The sequence below is a fragment of the Canis lupus genome, chromosome 5, assembly GCF_003254725.2.
Source record: "Canis lupus dingo isolate Sandy chromosome 5, ASM325472v2, whole genome shotgun sequence".
In the NCBI taxonomy this organism is placed as follows: Eukaryota; Metazoa; Chordata; class Mammalia; order Carnivora; family Canidae; genus Canis; species Canis lupus.
This window is the reverse complement of record NC_064247.1, coordinates 48588995-48608222: the sequence shown is the minus strand read 5'-3', so window position 1 is coordinate 48608222 and position 19228 is coordinate 48588995. Positions and strand designations below refer to the sequence as shown.

General features: G+C 43.1%; 1 protein-coding gene across 16 annotated transcripts in view; it reads left to right on the top strand.

The window, feature by feature from the left end:
* The window catches only part of NFIA (nuclear factor I A), a 373774-nt gene extending 364936 nt beyond the window's left edge, over window positions 1–8838 (top strand). For all 16 annotated transcript variants that reach the window (XM_035717012.2, XM_035717008.2, XM_035717006.2 and 13 more), the window contains one exon: window positions 1337–8838. In XM_035717012.2, the coding sequence (XP_035572905.1) occupies window positions 1337–1413 (77 nt within the window). In that variant the 3' untranslated portion in view covers window positions 1414–8838. The remainder of the gene's footprint in view (window positions 1–1336) is intronic.
* Window positions 8839–19228: the final 10390 nt, after the last annotated feature.

The window sequence follows — 19228 nt, the reverse complement described above, 5'->3', positions numbered from 1 at the left end:
AATCAGAGGTAGCTTGTGCGACCAGGAAATCTCATACCCACCTCCACGTAGCTATCATTTTGCCACATCCCCCTGGGATCAGAGGCTGTCCTTTACCTAGTTGAATCTCTTGGGCACCAATGAAAGTCTGACTGAACCCACTCAAATGTACCCCTTTCTGATACTGCCAACTCCATTTTCAGAGACATTCACTTTTGCTAGAAGTTGGTGATTTTTCTGTGAATGATGATGAATGTGGTGAATTTGGCAGGGCATCTCTAGGGAGAAGTTGGCAAAAGCTAAACACTTCTGTTTCACTTGAGAAACCAACTCTGATATTAGACCATAACTGGTCACTTTGGTTAGCCAACAGAGAAAGAATTGCCAGCATATAAAGTGATGTTATCCAAAGCCAATCACCTGAGGATTTTTGAAAGGAAAAGGTAACTGGTAACTGGGCCCAGCAGGCATATGGCAGGCTCTAAATAAGTGCTGATTGAACATAAACAAGAACAGAGGCTATGCAATGGCCTCATTTATGTCCTTTGGACATCATGGCAGTTAATAGGGTGAAATCTTGATCCCACTTGATTATTATATATCATTTTTGATAAATTATCTTAGAAACACTGAGCCAAAGGAGCATTTTACCTCATAAAATCTATCTCAGGCACACATAAAGGAAACTGGGTATCAAGGAGGTGCTGTGACTTGCCCAAATCCTGCAGAACTCTTCATACAGCACTTTTTCTACTTCACCGCCCCTATTTTTCTATCACTATTGATCATCTGCGCCTTTTCAGAGAATGTCACAATACCATCTTTAGTGCCTACATCTCATTGAAAAGGAGATGTGAAAAATCATCAAAGTAGACATTGATTGGCACAGGAAACCTCTTCCCTCACCCATTGTCCATTTATTCGACACTTCTTTGTTGAGAACCTTCTACTCCTGGCACTGTGCTGGGCACTGAGGGCTCAGTGACAAGATGATCAAGCTTCTTGCCCTCCTATAACTGCCCCCACCAGACTGCAAAACCTATATATATATATATATATATATATATATCAAGCAGACATAAATACTTTATTTTTGACACACTCAGAACGTTTGCAAACCCCAGTGAAGACGCTGAGTTTCAACTTCAGAGAAATAAGATCAGCTTCAGTGACTCAAGATTTACTACTGTTTGTCATTCCCTTCTACCTTACCCAGAAAATCTGCCCCTGTACCGCACCCCCACCCACAGCCTTCATGCCTAATACAGATCCCAATTTCATGCTCAGAAGGGCAACTTCTAAAATATTTTACTTTCCAAATTATACCTCTAATCGTTCTTTCCTTTTTGTCTTCCAGTCCTGGTACCTGGGATAAAAGTCGCAGCGTCCCACCATCCACCAGACAGACCACCTGACCCCTTCTCAACTCTGTAACATGGACGCATCCTCAACCCAGCGCGGTTACAACTTCACTGTCAGTGGAAGGGGAGAATCAAATCAACTTGTACATGGAAACAGCGAGCATTATGGTCAAACAGCAAAGGCCATAACCTTTTGGGATTTTTTTTTAAATACTTTAGGGACTGTTGTAATTTTCTCATATGGTGCTGGAAATGGTTGGGCTTTGTAACATTTGGAGTGTTTCCGTGGTAGCGTGAGCATTAGGTGATGTGGCGAGTGGAGGTCTACCCTTGCTCACTGACTTCCCGTTGTAACACACTTTCCTTACGGAGCCTGGCTGTTTCACAGTATTTCATGAATTTACCCACACAGGTGTGAGCCTCCTTGAGTCATCAGGAGACACATGGAGAACTAAATCTTTTGTAGTAGCTGAGATCTGCAATATATAACTTACGGGACAGTCAAAGGGCAATGTTTTTCTGTAACACATTGGAAAAAGAAAATGCAGTTATGTTCCTTTTTTATTTTTTCTTTTAGTTTGGTTTGGTTCAGCAGTCAGCAGTTAAATATATAACATGGCCCACAAGGACAGTGAATCCACTCACGTTGCAGAACAATTCCGAAATGACAAACTACTACTACTACTATTCAGTTTTTTAAAAGTTGTGAAATGCTGCACTTACATTTAAAAAAAAAAACATTTTTTCAACAATTTCAACAATGACACACAAATTCACATGGAAATGGGGAAGATGGTCTGTTTTGACAGAAACTGACAGGAATCAATCAAAACAATCGAATTTTGAAATGAGTAAAGTGCAATTTCATTGGATAGCTAAATATCTTTGTAAGATAGAGATTGTTGAAAATTCTATTTTTGTTTTTCAAGTCCTTCCACCCCAGGACTCTAAATTATCGGGGTAAAAAACAGCCTTGCAAGAAAAAGGGGAGCTATTTTTGCTTTTTATGTTTTTTATTGTTAAACTTGTATCCCTTTAAAAACTGAAGGAAAATTTAAAAAAAAAACAAAAAAACAAATCTAATGGTGCTTTTACCACAATATGTTAACTACATTAAATGCTAATTAATTATTTTCTGTTATTGAAGCACATAACTAAAATGAAATCATGGTATCTGTTAATTTTATAAGCTAGAAGTCACTATTATAATGGATTATGCCAATTCTGAAAATTTTTACATGTATCCAGCAACATAGGATTTATCAGTTATCAGACACTTCATTGTACCAGAGATTGTCCAGAACTTTTAAAAGACCTTTGTGCCCCTGAACTGGGCTATGGGAAAAAATAATAATAATAATAATAATGAAACCAATACTGACACAAATGCTGGTGCCCATTCAGATCAAGGGTACCTGTTAGGGAAAAAAAATAAGTTTGCACCCCCAAATGTCCTGTATCTTATGTAAAAAAAAAAAAAAATACACACACAAAAAAACAAAAAAATAACAAAAAAAAGTGCAAGTGATTTTTCTACCAGACAGCGAAGCACCCCTTTGCTTCCCATGCAACTTCAAGAAGGTTTCCTATACTATACATATATATACGTTCTGGTTGGCAAGCCCTGCTGATCAGAGAAAGTCTCTGCATGTTCTAGTGTTAGTAACTAATTTTTATATAGTTAATGTAGGATAAAGTAGAGTGCATTAAGACACAATATTGTAATCCCTACTCTAGGCACTTGCCTTTAAACTATGTTTTTCAGCCCTTCAGAAGGGTTCTACTACTGTCCTATACAATCAAGTAACTGAAATTCTTGGGAAGACACTTTGCTCCTCATCTTTCCCCCCGAAACAATGTTGTTTTGTTTTGTTTTGTTTTTTTTCCTTAATTTGCACGAAAACAAAAATTCCATATCAATGTGCCTTGCCCTGGATAGCGATTATTTGTGGAATTGTTGCACATGCTCCTCTATTGAAAGGGGTTTTTCCCTCGTCAAGCATTTGGAGACACTTTTTGTAAATGTGACTTTTATGTCAGCCATCGTCAGTTTCAACATCTAGAACTAAATAGAGAGTTAGTTGTTCCGCAGATAGGAGTAGTCTTTATTGTCCTCTGTGGTCAGTGGCAGTGCTATTCTGAGATCTGTAGATGGCTTAGAATATCAGTATTTTGGATGTTGCTGCATTTTACAATTTATTTGGAGTCTTCCTTTATTTCCCCCTCCCAGATATATGAAAATATGCAATACCTGCTTATATCGTGTAGAAAAGCTTAGCGATTATTAATTTTTCTTTTATTTTTTTTTATTTGACCAAAGTCGGTGCTGCACTTGACGCAGTGTGTTTTAGGTGTTTGTCTTTGTACTTTTTTTGTGATTTTTTGAATGCACGTGCGCAGGAAGGGCTCCTCTTAGAGAAGCAGTCAAACTGTGAAGCACTAAGCTGACCCTGCTTCAAGCAATTTTGTTTTTACAACTGTTCCTTTCACAAGCAAGCCTTAAAAAAAAAAAAAGACAACTTCCTTTTTCTTCAGCTCCCACACCCCATTTTTCTTAGCAGACCGCAGTCAATCCACATTCAATAAAAAAGTATATAATGCCCATTTTTATATGCACGTTTTTAAACTTCCAAGTTCTGAAAATTGTTTACTGGTTATCTCTATTTAAGGAAAAAAAAATAAAATAAAACATTTTGGATTTTCATATGTGTCTGATAAGTGGTTGAATAGTCGTTTGGCGCTGTTGTATGGTGTGATTGTCAGTATATGGTGTCACTTCCTATAGCCAGCCAGCATACTTTGCCTTCCCCTATAGCACTTAGCTGGGCATTACTTTATTATGACATATGTGCACTAAAAAAAGGAAAAAAGGAAAAAAAAAAGAAAAAAAATAGCAGCTTTTCAGTGCTTCACAGTGAAGGGAAAAAAGCCTAGACAAACATTTTGTCAGAACCTTGCGATAAGCCAAGGTATTACCAGGAAATTGGTTGTATATACAATAAAATTGCACCCTTTTTTTAAAAACAAAACAAACTAAGCAATAGTTTGGGCAGTTTTAGTGGTTTTTAGTGAGCATGTTGTAGTCATGACTGCAAAGAGAGAGAATAAACTGCCCACTCAGAAGATATGTAATTTGTATTGTTGTATAGTTTTATTGATTACACTGATTTATTCTACCCTATTTTATAATGCAGGACTTTTGTAATGTTGTTTAAATGAGGAAAAATTTCTGTCAAATTAGCCTAGTGAAATTTCTGATTGTCCATTATAAAGGCAGCGTTCATAGAATTGCTTTTCTTTCTTTCCTGCCCCCACCCCCCTTTGGGAACTGGATTTAAGTTTAAAACTTTCCTGTTTCCTTTTTTTTTTTTTTTGTAAGTATTTAAATACAGTTATTTTTTCTCTCAATGGTATAGCATATTCCTATGCTTGTGAAGTATAGGTCTACTGAAAAACCATTGTAAATGGACGTTACAGGTATGCTGTATTTTTGAAGGTATTTTGTTGTATTAAGTTTGATGAAGCTAAAATTAGGGAACTCTGAACAAGATTTGCAGGAAAAAAATGTTTTAAAGGCTTTAAAACATTAAGGAGGCAGTCTAGGGTGATAACGAACAGGGGTCAAGTATTAAATACACTAAGTTACATTTTTGTTAATGTTTCATTGTCCAGAAAGCAGCAGGAAACTGTAGTTCAGTTGTGATCAAGCAGGAAAAAAGAAACACCAACAATCCGAGTGTTTACCTTTTTAGATGAAAGCCAAGCGAAGATGTTTGAGGAAGACTTTGCTACCTGGGGTGTGTAGACTGACAGGCTGAGGGCTGGCCCAACTTCCAAGGCCCCGCCCTTGATTCCGAGACACATTTGAATTTTTTCTCTCCCGTCAAATGGCATTGACAATATCAGCAAAGAGAAGTCCCCCAAATCCCTCTCCGTGTTTTTTCTTTGGGAACTGAAGTCAGAGGCACAAACACTAAATCTGATCATTTTTCTGTATGCTTTTTCTTTTTTTCACCCTGATCCACTCCCCTGCCACCAAAATGCTCCTTTTCTGATCATTCATGGGCAGAGGCCCTCCCGCTAATGCCACTCTCTCCATCCCAGAGCCTTTTACTTTCCTCTGAGACTCGAGCAAACTTTTCTGTCTCTTCACTCCCTGGCCTGGCGGGTATTGGTGTCAGACCCTCCCCACTCTCCCCTCCACCCAGAGTCGGGCGTGGGCGCCCTTCCCCCTCCGGCCAGCAGGTACACCTCCCCACGCTTGCATTCTTCATTCTCTGACAGTCGAAGTGTAAGGGAACCCACATTTTCCAGAGTCACGGTGTTCAGTCAGCCCACAGGAATATGCAAAACCCATCTCAAAAAGTTCGTCTTTTACTTTTCAAACCCTTATCCCCATAAACTTTGAATTCTGTTGTAATTTATGAAATCTGGATTAAGAAAAACATTTTTTTTACTTGTGATTTTTTTTGGGGGGGGGAGGAATTTCTAGGAATGTCATTTAATGTACTTGGCATCACGTCTCTGGAAATATCTTTTTGTCCATAGTGGTGGTCGTCTCTCTGTCTCTTTCTTTCTTTTCTTTCTTTCTTTCTTTCTTTCTTTCTTTCTTTCTTTCTTTCTTTCTTTCTTTCTTTCTTTCTTTCTTTTTTCTTTCTTTCTTTTTTATTTCTTTAAGTGTTTTGTTCTTTTTTTCCCGGTAGCAGGCCTCCATAGAACAAATTTAAAACACAACTGGCATGGTAGTGTAAGGAGAGCTTCAGTGGCACCTCACCACCCACCCCCGGAGACCTGTCCCAGGACAGTCTCAGAAAGCTGCACTGCCCACCGGCAGAGCTTTCGTTCAAATCGGCTTCCAAGGTCAATTTTGTCCTGAAGTCAATGCATGTATTTACTGTTTGACAGTAAACCCGCTCTGCCTTCTCCACGTCCAAGGCTGTGCATTTGCCTAATTAGTGTCGTGTATGTTTTCCTTTTATTTTTTCCAATAAAAAAGCAGTGGGATGAAAATTGCTTTGATAGATAGCAGGTAACATTGAAGCTGTTCCATAGCACTTAACTGTAGTGAATACTGTGTCACCAATTCTGAAATCAATTTAATGTTTAATGCAAATCCATTACATGGTGCTATTACAGGCTGACAAAATGATTTACACCAATGTGACAACTTGGGCTCAATTCACTCTGCTTTCCAACAGTGTAAATGCATAGCAGTGTTTATCTGCATGAGAACTATGCACTAATCTATCTGAAGAAAAAAAAAAACTATATCAACTTTGGTATCTACTTTCCGTTTACTTCAATCCTTGCCTTTTTGGTCATTGTTATAATGCCAGCTTTAGGACAGAAAGAATTATAAGAAAACCAGCATAATACCTGATATATTAAAATGTAGTGCCTGTGAAATCTGTATTATATTGCTCTTCTGAAGTAAGATTTTTCTACACCGGTAGCCTTCGCTGTCTGTCAGTCAGGATCTTCTGGTATAGGTGATGTAAAATAACCGTACAATATTAATGCATGCTATTCCATAATGCTTAGTGAACTGTATGAATATTACTCAAAGTTATGTTAGTCTTTTTTTCTGACTTGGTTCTTGTCAGCTAGGTTTAAAGGTATTTCACTGAGAACGCAAATTCTTTCTTGATTTCGGCTGTTTTCAGTATTTTGGAGGTATACATTTACTTAAATTCAGTATTACTGTGTTTTTGTTTTCGTTTTCGTTTTTTTGTTTTCCTTTTCCTAGGGGACAAGCATGGGTGGTTGATTTCAGAAATCAGTCCCTGGCAAGACTTTTGTCTCAAAATGACCATTTGTATTTCGAGAACTGTGCTACGAAGAAACTCTGAGAACATTTCCAAGCGAGGGACGTTTTTCCTTGACTCTCGACCGAAGCTATGCTGACCCTGAAGCGTTTTCTTAATGGACAATGTTCAGCCAGGTACCCATGCTTGATCCGTCTTCACACCAGACTTCCTCATATTAAAAGAAAAAAAGAAAAAAAGAAAAAATCTTTAAGAAATCACATGGCTATTTAGTTTCATGCACAGTTGCAATATTTTCTTCAAAAATAAAACTCTGTACAAACTTTGGGCCCGATTCATAAGAAAAAGGAGTTTGCTATTAACACGGGATTTTTTTTTAAATATACTTTTTTTTGGTCTAAATTTGAAACTACTTGCTTCCCAAATTAAATCAGTTTCATCTCACTTTTTTTTCCCCCTAAACCAGCACCCATCTGCCTTTTGTGCCCCCAAAGGGTTACATAACCAGATGAGGAGAACGGGGAGATGGGGAGTAGGTACCAGAGATGCTCAGAACAACAGGGGACCGCCTGCAGTCGAGGCCACCAGAACCGGGAGGCGGCAGTGTGGGGGGCAGGACCTCGCCTGGGTGCCAGGCATCACAAGTTTCACATGTGGACTCCTTATGCGATTTCACTCAACAAACACAATTTCCAAAATGTGTCTGGGCTGCAGGAATATGTGGTGGAAGTGCCACCTCTAATCCAACCAGAGCGCCTTCATGGTAGAAAACACTCACCAGGTCACGCAATGTGAACTCTTAAATCTCCACAGTGTTTTAAGGACAAAAGGTGTCCCAGGAATTGGGCTGTTTTTCCTGCTGTTCTTTATGCTCCATTTCTCAAAATGACAGTAGCTCTCCCACCTTTGATTCTGTTTGCGTTATTCTTATTTTTCCATTTTTAAATTTTTTTTAATTTATATTTTTAGTAGTACTCATACATATACATCAGCACTTCTTTTTTTTTTTTTTTTTAACATCCCAACCGAAGGTCACCAGGCCACTGGCTATGTGGGGATGGAGGTTTGAGAGACCTGCCAGGTTCATTTTTTTCTCCCTGGTCTCAGACCAGCCTGTCTGCACTGTGAAGGCATTTGGTAGTGTTATCCTGAGATACTTACTAGACCAAGAGCTGGAGCTTTGTCGGGTCCTAGGAGGTCCTCACAAGAGACTCTCCAAGTCAAATACATGATCCCCCTTCCCTACACCTCTGACCTGTTACGCAGAACAAGGTTCCCTGGGGACCTTTCCCACCACCCTTGGAAATCTGCCCATTCAAGATACCTCGGGTTTTTCATTTCAAATTGCGGGGGGAGGGCACCGAACACTTCAGAGATGAAAAGAGATCTGTTGTGAAACTAAACACCCCCCCGTGTTAATAACTTGGTTTGACATTTGTTTTTATGAGCCGGGCCCCCTGTGCCTCTAGTATACTTGTATTGACTCTCATAGCTACCCTTTTAGTTTTACTGTGTTCTGTGAAAATTTGTAATTGGTTGAGAATCACTGTGGGCGTCCATTCTTATTCAACTAAATCTCCACAGGTTTTTTGAGCTGGTGTGGATTAGTTTAACTCTTGTATTCAACCATTAGTGCTACCACCTTCTCACATTACGATACAATTACTGGAAGCAAGTACTGCATTTCCTATGCAACAAAAAAGGAAAAATAAAAAATTGCTAATGCTCTGGAAGCTGTGTCATCATTTGCTTTTGAATCACAACCTGGGCGGTTGTATTTGAGTGACAGTTAAGGGGATGGATCAGCCTTTCTGCACGGTGGAGTTTGCATTATCCTTAATAGATGCCAAGCACATCACGCCCTTCACAGAGTTCTGATGGGCACTGCTGATTTTCTCGCCCAGTTCACCAAACGCGAGGCTTAACGTTCATTCCCCTGTGCTTCTGACGTGCCTGATACTGTGCTTTAGGTGTTGTATCAGGGCCCCATGAGGAGTCAGGAATAGGGCCCAGTAGGTTTTCCAAGAGGAGGCTCTGCAGTAGCCTGGAGGCAAGGAACCGTAGGTTACAGCCACCAGCCCCGGGGCTGGGGACCCAGAAGGGAAAAGTTGAGTTGCCAGGACCTGGGCACTCCAAGGAGGAGCTCCACACAGCTGAGACTTAGATCTTTACTGAAAGGGGTCACCATGAAGGTGGGGTGCACCACATGGGTGGGCACAGACCTCTGAGAGGACATGGGTGGCTGGTGCTAGGACCGCCGAGGGGCACGCGGCCAACAGTATTAGTACTTCTGAGGAAGCGACGGTGGCTGGTGCTGGGAGCACTGAAAGGAGCTGGAGGCCGTTGGTGCATCCATCTTCTGCTGCTGTCACATGTGGACAGGACCTGAGACCAGAAAGAAGTCCCCTCTCTCCCTAACCGCCTATTCTGAGGCTCCTGCCAGTGTTTCCCAGTGGCTTGATCAAAGCATAGGCATCTAGGAAGGGAGTATGGAAAATATAGTGAGAAAACTGCCAACCCCCAGAACAGGATACAGAAAGGTGAGCCTGGAGACCAGACCCAGGGTGTCAACAAGCAGCAGATGTATCTTCACCCATTTTATCCTCTCAGCCACCTCTGAGATAGGAACCACTTATATTCCCCTTTCCAGGTGAGGAAACTGAGGCAGAGACTTAGTAAGTTATCCAAGGTCATACAACAACTAAATGGCAGGGTGGGATTCAAATCCAAGAAGTCTGCTTCCAACTTCCATCCTATAATCACCCCATCAACTCAATTTTTTTTTAGATTTTATGCATTTATTAGAGAGTATAAACAGAGGGAGGGGCAGAGTGACAAGCAGACTCCCCGCTGAGTACAGAGCCCAATGGGAGGCTCCATCCCAGGACCCGGAGATCATGACCCGAGCTGTAGTCAGACGCTCACAACAGACTGAGCCACTCAAGATGCCCCTCAACTCAATTATTCAACAAAAATTGAGTACCCACTATGTGCCAGAGACTATGCCAGTGGCTAAGGATAGTAGGTGAATAAAAACTGTGCGACTATTCTTATGAAGAATACTGTCTAGTGGGCAAGGTAGCCATTATCCAAATAAACACAGCAGCCAAGGTAAGCATATAGCTGTGATGAGGGCTATAAAGGATACAGGTTTCTGCAAAAGCCCATTGAGACCAGTAGGACAGAGAGAAGCTAACCAAGGACAGGGGGCAGGCTGGAAGGAGAATGTTCTGGGCAGAGGGAACAGCACGTACAAAAAGCCTATAGTGGAATGGAGCTTGGCGCCTTTGAGGGGCAGGAGGAAGGCCTGTTTGGATAAAGGGAAGAAAGAAAGGAAATAGCGGTTCAAGATGAAGCTTGACACTTAGGTCAAGGTATTGCAAGGCCTTGCAGGCACAATAGGGACCTTTATCCTCTCCCCTACGAGCATCAGAAAACATGTCTTGATCACATTAGGCTAGATCTCTGCTGTGATACAAGCAGGTCCAAAATCTCAGCGGCTGACAATAGAGGCTGGCATCTGATTCTGCATGTCTGTTCAAAGGTTTGTGGCGTCTCCTACAGAACCTCCTCACTCTGGGACTAAGGGGGAAAGCAGCCACCACCTCAACGACTGCTGGATGTGTCAGCATGAGGGAAAGGAACATGGCAAGGCCTGGCCTGGCTTTCAACCATTTCATCTAGAATGACACATGCCAGTTCCACTCACAGTTCATTGGCCATGTCACGTGGCCATGCCTCAGTTCAGCAGGACCAGGAAGGAGACTCCTCCCTCAGGGAAGCCTCTTAGAGAATACATTTTTTTTAATGTAAATCTTCATTTCGGTGGGGTTAGCACACAGGGTTGTATTAGTTTCAGGTGTACAACACAGTGATTCAACGATTGCATACCCCACCGTTGCTCATCATGACAAGGGCACCCTTGATCCCATTCACCACTTTCACCCATACCCCAGCCCACCTCCCCTCTGGAAACCATTAGGCCATTGGCCAGGAACGTTCATAGGTTAGCTTGGGGCGGGGGGAGGGTAAGGTGCAGAGAGGAGAGGGTCAGCAAGCGACAGGACGGGGTGGTGGCCGGGGCTGGGCAGGTGCCTGTGGTGGAGCGGACAGATCAGAAAAAGTAATAGGATATTAATAGCTACTGGGTATTGAGCTCTTTAATGGGATTTATCCCATTAAATTTCATGTTTTCTCTCTTATTACTGCAGCTCAAAAAGGTAGAGTAGGTCCTCAAAACACATTCCTAACTCAAGTGAATAGAGGCATTTCACACCCGTGTGGCTCAGGGTTTAAGTTCGATGGTATCAGTCACTATCTTTAGATGAGGACTCTGGCCAATAGTAGGCACTCTGGTCTTTATTATTCAGAGTTCAGAAACTAGAATTAAAGCCCTTCAACAACTCTTACTGACAGATCGTGTGTAGATACAGGGCTGGGGTGAGGACGATGTAGAGGTTAAAGGCACAGACTCAGGCACAGCACTGCCTGGGAGGCATCTCAGCCCTGCGTCTTATTAGTTCTGTGGGGTTGGCAAGTGCCTCAGTTTTCCTACTGGTAAAATGAGAGTAATAAAAACAGCCCCTACCTCCCTCACTGGATTGCGGTGAATATTTGTGGAGTTGTTGTTTGTAAAGGGATAGAGCAGTGTGGCCTGGCATGTTGTTAACGCTATGTGAAGGCTTTAACTAAACAATAAATACGTGGTTCCAAAATGTGGAGATAGGGCAGTCTTTATCAGCGCTTTGGCGCCACAAGCCTTCTTCCTTGTCATTTCCAGGACTCTACTTGAATGAACGCTGAAAAAACTTCCATTCAATATCTGCCTCAACAAAGTAGAAGAGGGAGCTTAAAAAAATATAGTTGAAGGTTTGAGGACAGACACAGGTGGATTTAAATCTTGACATTTGGGGGAATGCCTGGGTGGCTCAGTAGTTGAGCGTCTGTCTGCCTTTGGCTCAGGTCATGATCCTGGGATCCTGGGATGGAGTCCTGCATCAGGCTTCTCGCAGGGAGCCTGCTTCTTCCTCTGCCTATGTCTCTGCCTCTCTCGTGTCTCTCATTAATAAATAAATAAAATCTTAAAAAAAAAAAACTTGACATTTGGGGCCTCAGTTTTCCTGTCTGTAAAATGGGAATCTGGATAGTACCTACCTTACAAGATCAGGAAGACGGTCAAATGAATTAATGTATGCAGAACATCTGACACAGTAGCAAGCATATGACAACTATTATTATTTGCAACCCTGGGTTGGTGCATCCCTAAGAATACTGACAACCTGGGAGGGCAATATATAGTGGAAAGAAGCTTGGGTTGAAAAACGTGAGTCCCCCTTCTACCATTTATTGGCTATATAATATTAAAAAGTTATTACACCTCTCTCTGAGTCACAATTGAGAGAAAGGCCCAAATGGCTCAATGAATATGGATGAGAATGTGCTGGGAAGCACAATTCCCAGCATCAGTCACTAGGCTAGATTGAATAGAACCCAGCTGGAGGGTCCCACCTGGCTCTGGTTCCTATTTCCTTCAACCATGGTAACTGCCAGGGAAATCCATTCTCATCACACAGGGAAAGTTGGCCAAGGGAAGTGATGCTAGTCATCATTTTAACCCTTCAAGTTCTGACTCTTTGGTAAAAGAACATGGCTAAATTATAGAGGTCTTAATGGCCTTTGCGGAGGAACAGGGCTTCCCTTGACCTAGGAGGAATGAACTAGTTTCTATTTCTCTCTGAAACACCTTACCCCTCTATACCCCATCCACTTCCTGGCCACCCCCAGGTTGTTTTGGAGCAAATCTCAGGCATCCTATATTTCATCTGTGATTTTTCAGACTCCATCTCTAAAAGGCAAAGACTCTTTTATAAAACATATTCAAAATACTATCTCACACCCCTAAAGCATTAACAATCATTTCTTAATATCGTCAAATAACCAGTGTTCAAATATTCCCAAGAGTCTTCCAATTTTTTAAATAGTTTTCCAACTAAGAATCCAAATAAAATCCATAGACTAATTGATCTGTATCTTAAATCTTTAAATCTATAGGTTCCCCTTCCTTCTCTTTTATTTTCCTGGCAACAATTTTCTGAAGAAACTGGGTTATTTGTCCTGAAGAGTTTTTCAGCCTCAGTTTTGTGGATTGCATCTCAGTGGCATAGGCATGTTCTACCATTAAATTGGAAGCGTATTCCTGACCTTGGGAGTTGACCTGTAGCATATAATCCCCAAATTGCCTCACACACACCATGGGATGAACCAAGAAGTTCACCTTGTATTCGTGGTCTTACTCTGAAAGTTATAGGCAAAATAACAGAACCAAGGTGAAAGATGATCTGGGAGCTGTTCACCAACTCCACCCCTAGCTGGCTTTTTCTCTCTTGTAGGAACTGTGAAGACAAGGTAGAGTCTACCCGAATGATAAAGAATACAGTCTCCTTTGAGATCTATTGCAGACAAAAAAGAAAGAAAGAAGAAAGAAAGAAAAGAAAGAGAAAGAGAAAGAGAGGAGAAGAAAAAAGAAAAGAAAGAAAAGAAAAGAGAAAAAGAAAATCCAGCTTCCACCTTCAAGGGGCACAAGATAAATAATTCTGGTTGGTTAAAAGTCTTCAGGTCAGATAAAAGTCTTTCCGCTCTTGCCTCCTTGTTCAACAGGCATCCTCTTCCCTTGTGAATATTTGGCTTGTGGGGGCATAAGACAGTCCAAGGGCAGGGAAAAGGAGCTCTCCCATCAGGCTCTATGGAGCAACCTTGGTGCCTCTAAGATTGTTTCATCTGATTGGTCATCTGCTGCCTCCACTTCTACCTTCACAGACCCTGAACACTGGCCTGAGCCACACTGCTCTTCATGAAAGTATAAAATCTCATTCCAAACAAACTGGACCAACATTATCAAGTACATCCCATGTGTCGGAACATGGGGCCGCCAAAGGAGATGAATCTGAGATCATCCCTGAAGAGTTCAGAGTCTAGCAAGTCAAATCACTGCACCATGGCCTTATAAAAACCAGGGAGAGGGATCCCTGGGTGGCGCAGCGGTTTGGCGCCTGCCTTTGGCCCAGGGCGCGATCCTGGAGACCCGGGATCGAATCCCACAGTCGGGCTCCCGGTGCATGGAGCCTGCTTCTCCCTCTGCCTGTGTCTCTGCCTCATTCTCTCTCTCTCTCTGTGACTATCACAAATTAATAAATAAATAAATAATTATTTAAAAAAAAAAAAAAAAACCAGGGAGACAGCATGTGCCTGATGATCTGGGGACCAACTATATCCAAGGGAGAGTGAGCCACAGGGAGGAGATGCACAAGCTAGGTCTTCAAGGATGAGGAAGAGTTCTAGAGATTGTGTCTAAAAGACAAAAATATCAATAGTGATGATAGCGATAATAACAGCTGGCATGTACTAGGCGAGCCCTTCACAACACACATTAGTCTAAGCGCTTTACAGGCATAAGCACATATAATCCAACCCCATGGAAGAGAAACAATTGTTATTCCCATTTTAGAGACATTAAGGCATAGAGAGTTTTAGTAATTTTCCTTACTTATGTTAATAATTAACCACGTGGGGCCTTAACATGTCAGGGGTAAAAGGGTAGATAGGTTTCTAAGTCACAACTAGTCCAAATGTTAAGTCTGGTTCCCTGTCCTCTCCCAAGGGCCTGGAATAGTGCTGGGCACATAGCAGGCACTTTGTACTATCAGAGAATGAGCCGTGGTTATGTCAGCTTTTATTTGTCCCCCTCCCCCAGATCTACTCTCTATCCTTCTCTAAAGTGTTCTGTGCTCAGGAGGCTGACCTGTGTGGACCAGATCAATGGGCTTCCTTGGCCTGGGGTTACCAACTGGTGGATCAGCAAATCAGAAGCCCTGGTATTGGGGGGGGCGGGGGTTGCTGGGGAGGGAGGCCAGTGATGTCAGCATATTTATTTCCCTGGCTCCCTCCCCAGGTCCTCTCTGATTGGTGACATCCCTCAACAGAAGGTCACGGTTCCTTTCAACATGGCCCTCTATACCTTAATTTCTCCTTCTGTGTCCCCCTAAGAGCTCCCTCCCCTCACCCCTTTAGGCACAGGGATAGTAAGAGCTTTGGGTTACTGCTCTGTCCTTTGTAATTTCTTTACCTCTTACCCACACCTCTGTAAATAGTCTCTTTATTAAACCCCTCTCAAATGATCGAGTTGAAAGTGCCATCTGTTTCCTGCTGGAACCCTGACTGATAGAGTGGTCAAGCCAGAGCAGGCTTCTGGAATCTTCTTTATTCCTCAAATTCCAGCAGAGGCTCAGATTTATTCACCTGATGGCTGTCAAAACCGTAAATTTTCCCATCTTAGTTTATCCTAGATTCAGATGGCTGGACTCAACCTTCAAAGGTCGCTGAAGTCCATTTCCCTGCCTCCAGCTAGGAATCCCACCTCCCCACCTCCACCCCCCGACTGCTCCTGTCAGAGGGAAGTATATCTTACTTTGAAGATCTCCAGGTAAGGAGATACCATAACTCATTTTAGTGTCTTCATACTCCCAGCCTGATAAATCTCCCTCCTGTCTCACACGAACCCCTCCTGCTACAGGTGAAGCCTGTTTCCTTTGTCTGCTCCCTGGCAAGAACTGAACAAAAGAGCCTTCCTTCTTTGAAAGTATGCATTAAACCTTCTTTACCCTCCTCTAGTTCCAAAGTGCAGATCAATGAAAGCAGATCATCTGCCCAGGCTAGTCTCAGGTCGTCAACCCAGACGTTCTAGGAGAACTTCGCCTTAACAAACTTTTACAAGAATGAGTTCGGGAAGGGTTGTCAGGGGAGGGAGGGAAAGAGGAGGCCCAGCATCTGCTGAGAGCCCACTGACTGGTCTCCCGGCAAGAGTGATGGGGAATTCTTCGTCTCCTTTGATATATGTATCCACTTGGCCCTTCATCATCCTCGCCTGTTATCCTGACCCTGAATTCTGGACGGTGCTGATTTGCTGGTAGTTAAGGACTCTGACAAAGCGCTGCCTCCCAAACAGAAATCTGCCACTAGGGCCTCAGGCCTCCTCCTCAGCCTCCTCCACCCGCTGGGCTTTCACTGCATGTGAACTGAGGCGGGGGGGGGGGGGGGCCGGATCCACCACGCACCCCAGGACCTGATAAACCTCAAAGCCCACAGACCATTGTTTAAAAATAAATTTTACTAAATTTCAGAGTTTCCCCCTCAAACTCTAATGCACATACACACACACACTCGCATGTGAAATCCCAATTATATAGTTTAAACCACGTATCTAGATCTTTCAAATGTTCTCCAACCTGATATGCTTTTTTTTTTCTCATTCTTAGGTTGATAAACATGCACAGGGCCTGTACCCCCTTCCCACAAAAGCATAAATGACTGATATAGCGGCCTTTACTTACTCCTACTTCAATTTGATGCCCCACTACGAAACCCTAGAGTTAGCGCTGGAGTAGGTGCTTGCCTTTGTCACTGGGTTATCCTATGTCATCATTTAATCCTCCCAGTTACCCGGCAAGGTAGATGCCATAAGTCCTATTTAATAACTCAAGAAATGGTAAGTCACAGAAAGGTTAAAATCACCCAGCTAGTGGGCATGAACCACCTGAGCCCTGAAAGCTAAGGAAAATCTATCTAGACAAAGACAAGTGTCAGCAACTAATACTGTGGAATACTTACACCTCAAAAGTGCTCTTATTTGGGACTTGAAGGTGTCTTACAGCCCTTAATTTTTTTCAAAATAGTCGAAGAGAGCTCTGAATAATTTTAGTACCACTTGAGTGTGCCAAATTCTTTTTTAACAATTCTTGGTTATGAGAATGTGGTTAGTTAGTACAGGAACCATCAAGGAAACCACTGGGTACCCTGAGCACCATTTACAGGGGCGGGTGGGGTCCATAGGCAGCTGACTGGGGAGCATGATTCCCAGGGACACACAGCCTGACTATTACAAGGATAAGTGGAGTCCCAATCTTCAAAAGCTCTAGAAGTTAAGTCAGGGCAAATCCTCGGTTATGGCACTGAACGCTGGGTATTTGCCAATGACATGGCAAGAGGGAGTCAGAGATTCACACTCTGTGGCCCACTGTTCCTTGAGTGACTGAGCCTTGTGTTTTCCTGGGATCTGGATCTGTTCAGAGTTGAGGGGGTTTGTGTCTCTCCTCTGATGGTCTCAGAGGCTGACTCATTGTAACCATCCCATCTTTGAACTTCAGCACTCCTCGTTTGTGAAACAGGAGTTTCTCAAAGGTGAGAAAAGTCCTTGGTAAACAAAGGAAGATCATAAAGAGTTGAAGATGGATCTTAAGGGCTGTGAGAAATAGAGCATACAGATAGTGTCCCTGAGTCAGGCTCTGTCTAGGGGAAAGACGTCATTAGGGTCCTCACTCCCTCTCCCTCCTGTCTAATGACACCACTCACTCGGTCCAGAAAACCCAAGAAAGGGTCCCCTGCTCTTTGATCTATCTGGCTCACTTCTACTGAGATATGAACTGGCCAAGCCTAGATAGTCCCTTCAGAAAGTGGGCAGCTCTGTTGCTTCCAGGCCAACCTGGGCCTGGGGCTCTTTCGCATTGGTGTCAGAGCTGAGATGCATAGAGTCCAGCCTCCTCTGCACCACAGGCGGCACTTCCCCCATCTTACTGGTTCTGTGCAAAAGGCCCAAGTGTAATAGAACTAAAGGTTACCTTGGCCCTTCCACTTGCTCAACTTCCTGCCTTCCTGTGTCTTATTGAGGCTGGATTCCTAATAATTAATTGAGTGGAAGGTTTTTTCCTGGTTTGCTAGCAAGTTATTACTTGGCCTCGAAGCACAAAAGATAGTAATGACTCTCTGAGGGAAGGTAGCTCAGGTCATGGAGGCTCTGCTAGCTTCTTGGCACGAGAGAACCAAAAATATCTCCCTTATTTCCAGATCTGATGTAATAACGAGAGCAAACTTCATATTCTTATTTCTACAAATTAGACCTGCATTCATGAAGACCGAATGCCAAGCACCGTGCTAAGGGCTTCCTTTGTAACTATTATCTTGTTTGAATGGAAGGTAATAAAATAACCTGTGCATCCTAAGAGATGCCACAGAAATACTAATGTCGTGCTCCCATTTGCTCCCTTGGGGCCACTCATTGCTTGTCACTCCCCCCACCCCACCCCCAAGAAACATTCATGTGTTATGTTGAAAGTGAATTGATTGCTATGAACAGAGCCCATTACCAAAGCCAAGCCCTGGTCTTTTATATATAAAGCTCAAAGTGCACCATTCCTGTTGTCTGACTTAACGAATTTGGGTGGCTCTCAGAAGAGACCGAGCTTTCATCTTCCCTTGTCCAGGGAAGAAATGGTAAGTGGGCTCTGGAAAGGGAGGGGCAGAAACAGTTTTAGAAGAGAGAAAAGTAATGACAAGAGTTTGCCCTTTGCCCTGAAAGGTAGGAGGAGGGGTGGTTGGGGAGGGGAAGAAGGGAAATAAATATAGGAAAGTCCTAAGGGAAGAGGGGGCACAAGTTGAGAGCGACAACCTCAGGCTGCCCTGCTGGAGACACAGTCCCTGGGAGAGCAGGCCCGTGTGCCATCTGCAAGAGGCCACCTGCTGGGGCAAAGAAGATGCACACTAGAGATGCCCATGAGTGGGTCATGGGAGTGAGGGAAGAAAAGGTGTCCTCCATGGGAATCACTCGTTCAGGGGCTTCCCAGGAACCAGAGGTGCCTCTGAACAGAGCAGCCCCTGGGTAGCATCTGCTCAGGGCGGAAAGGTGAGACCATGAGGACAGCAGCATCTCTGGCAACATAAAGACAAGACACAAGAAAGATGGGAAATGACCCCCCCTTTACCCACTTTCACCCCACTGTGGTTCCCTCACGGTCCTTGACATTGGAACAAACTCCAGAGTGGGGGAGAGAAGAAACCGAAAATGGTTTTAAACCGGACATGGATCCAGGGTGTGATCCCAGGGTCCTGGGATCGAGTCCTGCATCGGGCTCCCCCCGGGGAGCTTGCTTCTCCCTCTGCCTGTGTCTCCTGCCTCTCTCATGAATAAATAAAATGAAATAAAATAAACCACCAGGAAACAAAAAACAGACATAGATCTAGTAATTGTAAATTTGACAGAAATCACTGGCTGGCCTCAATTTACCCAAAGGTGTC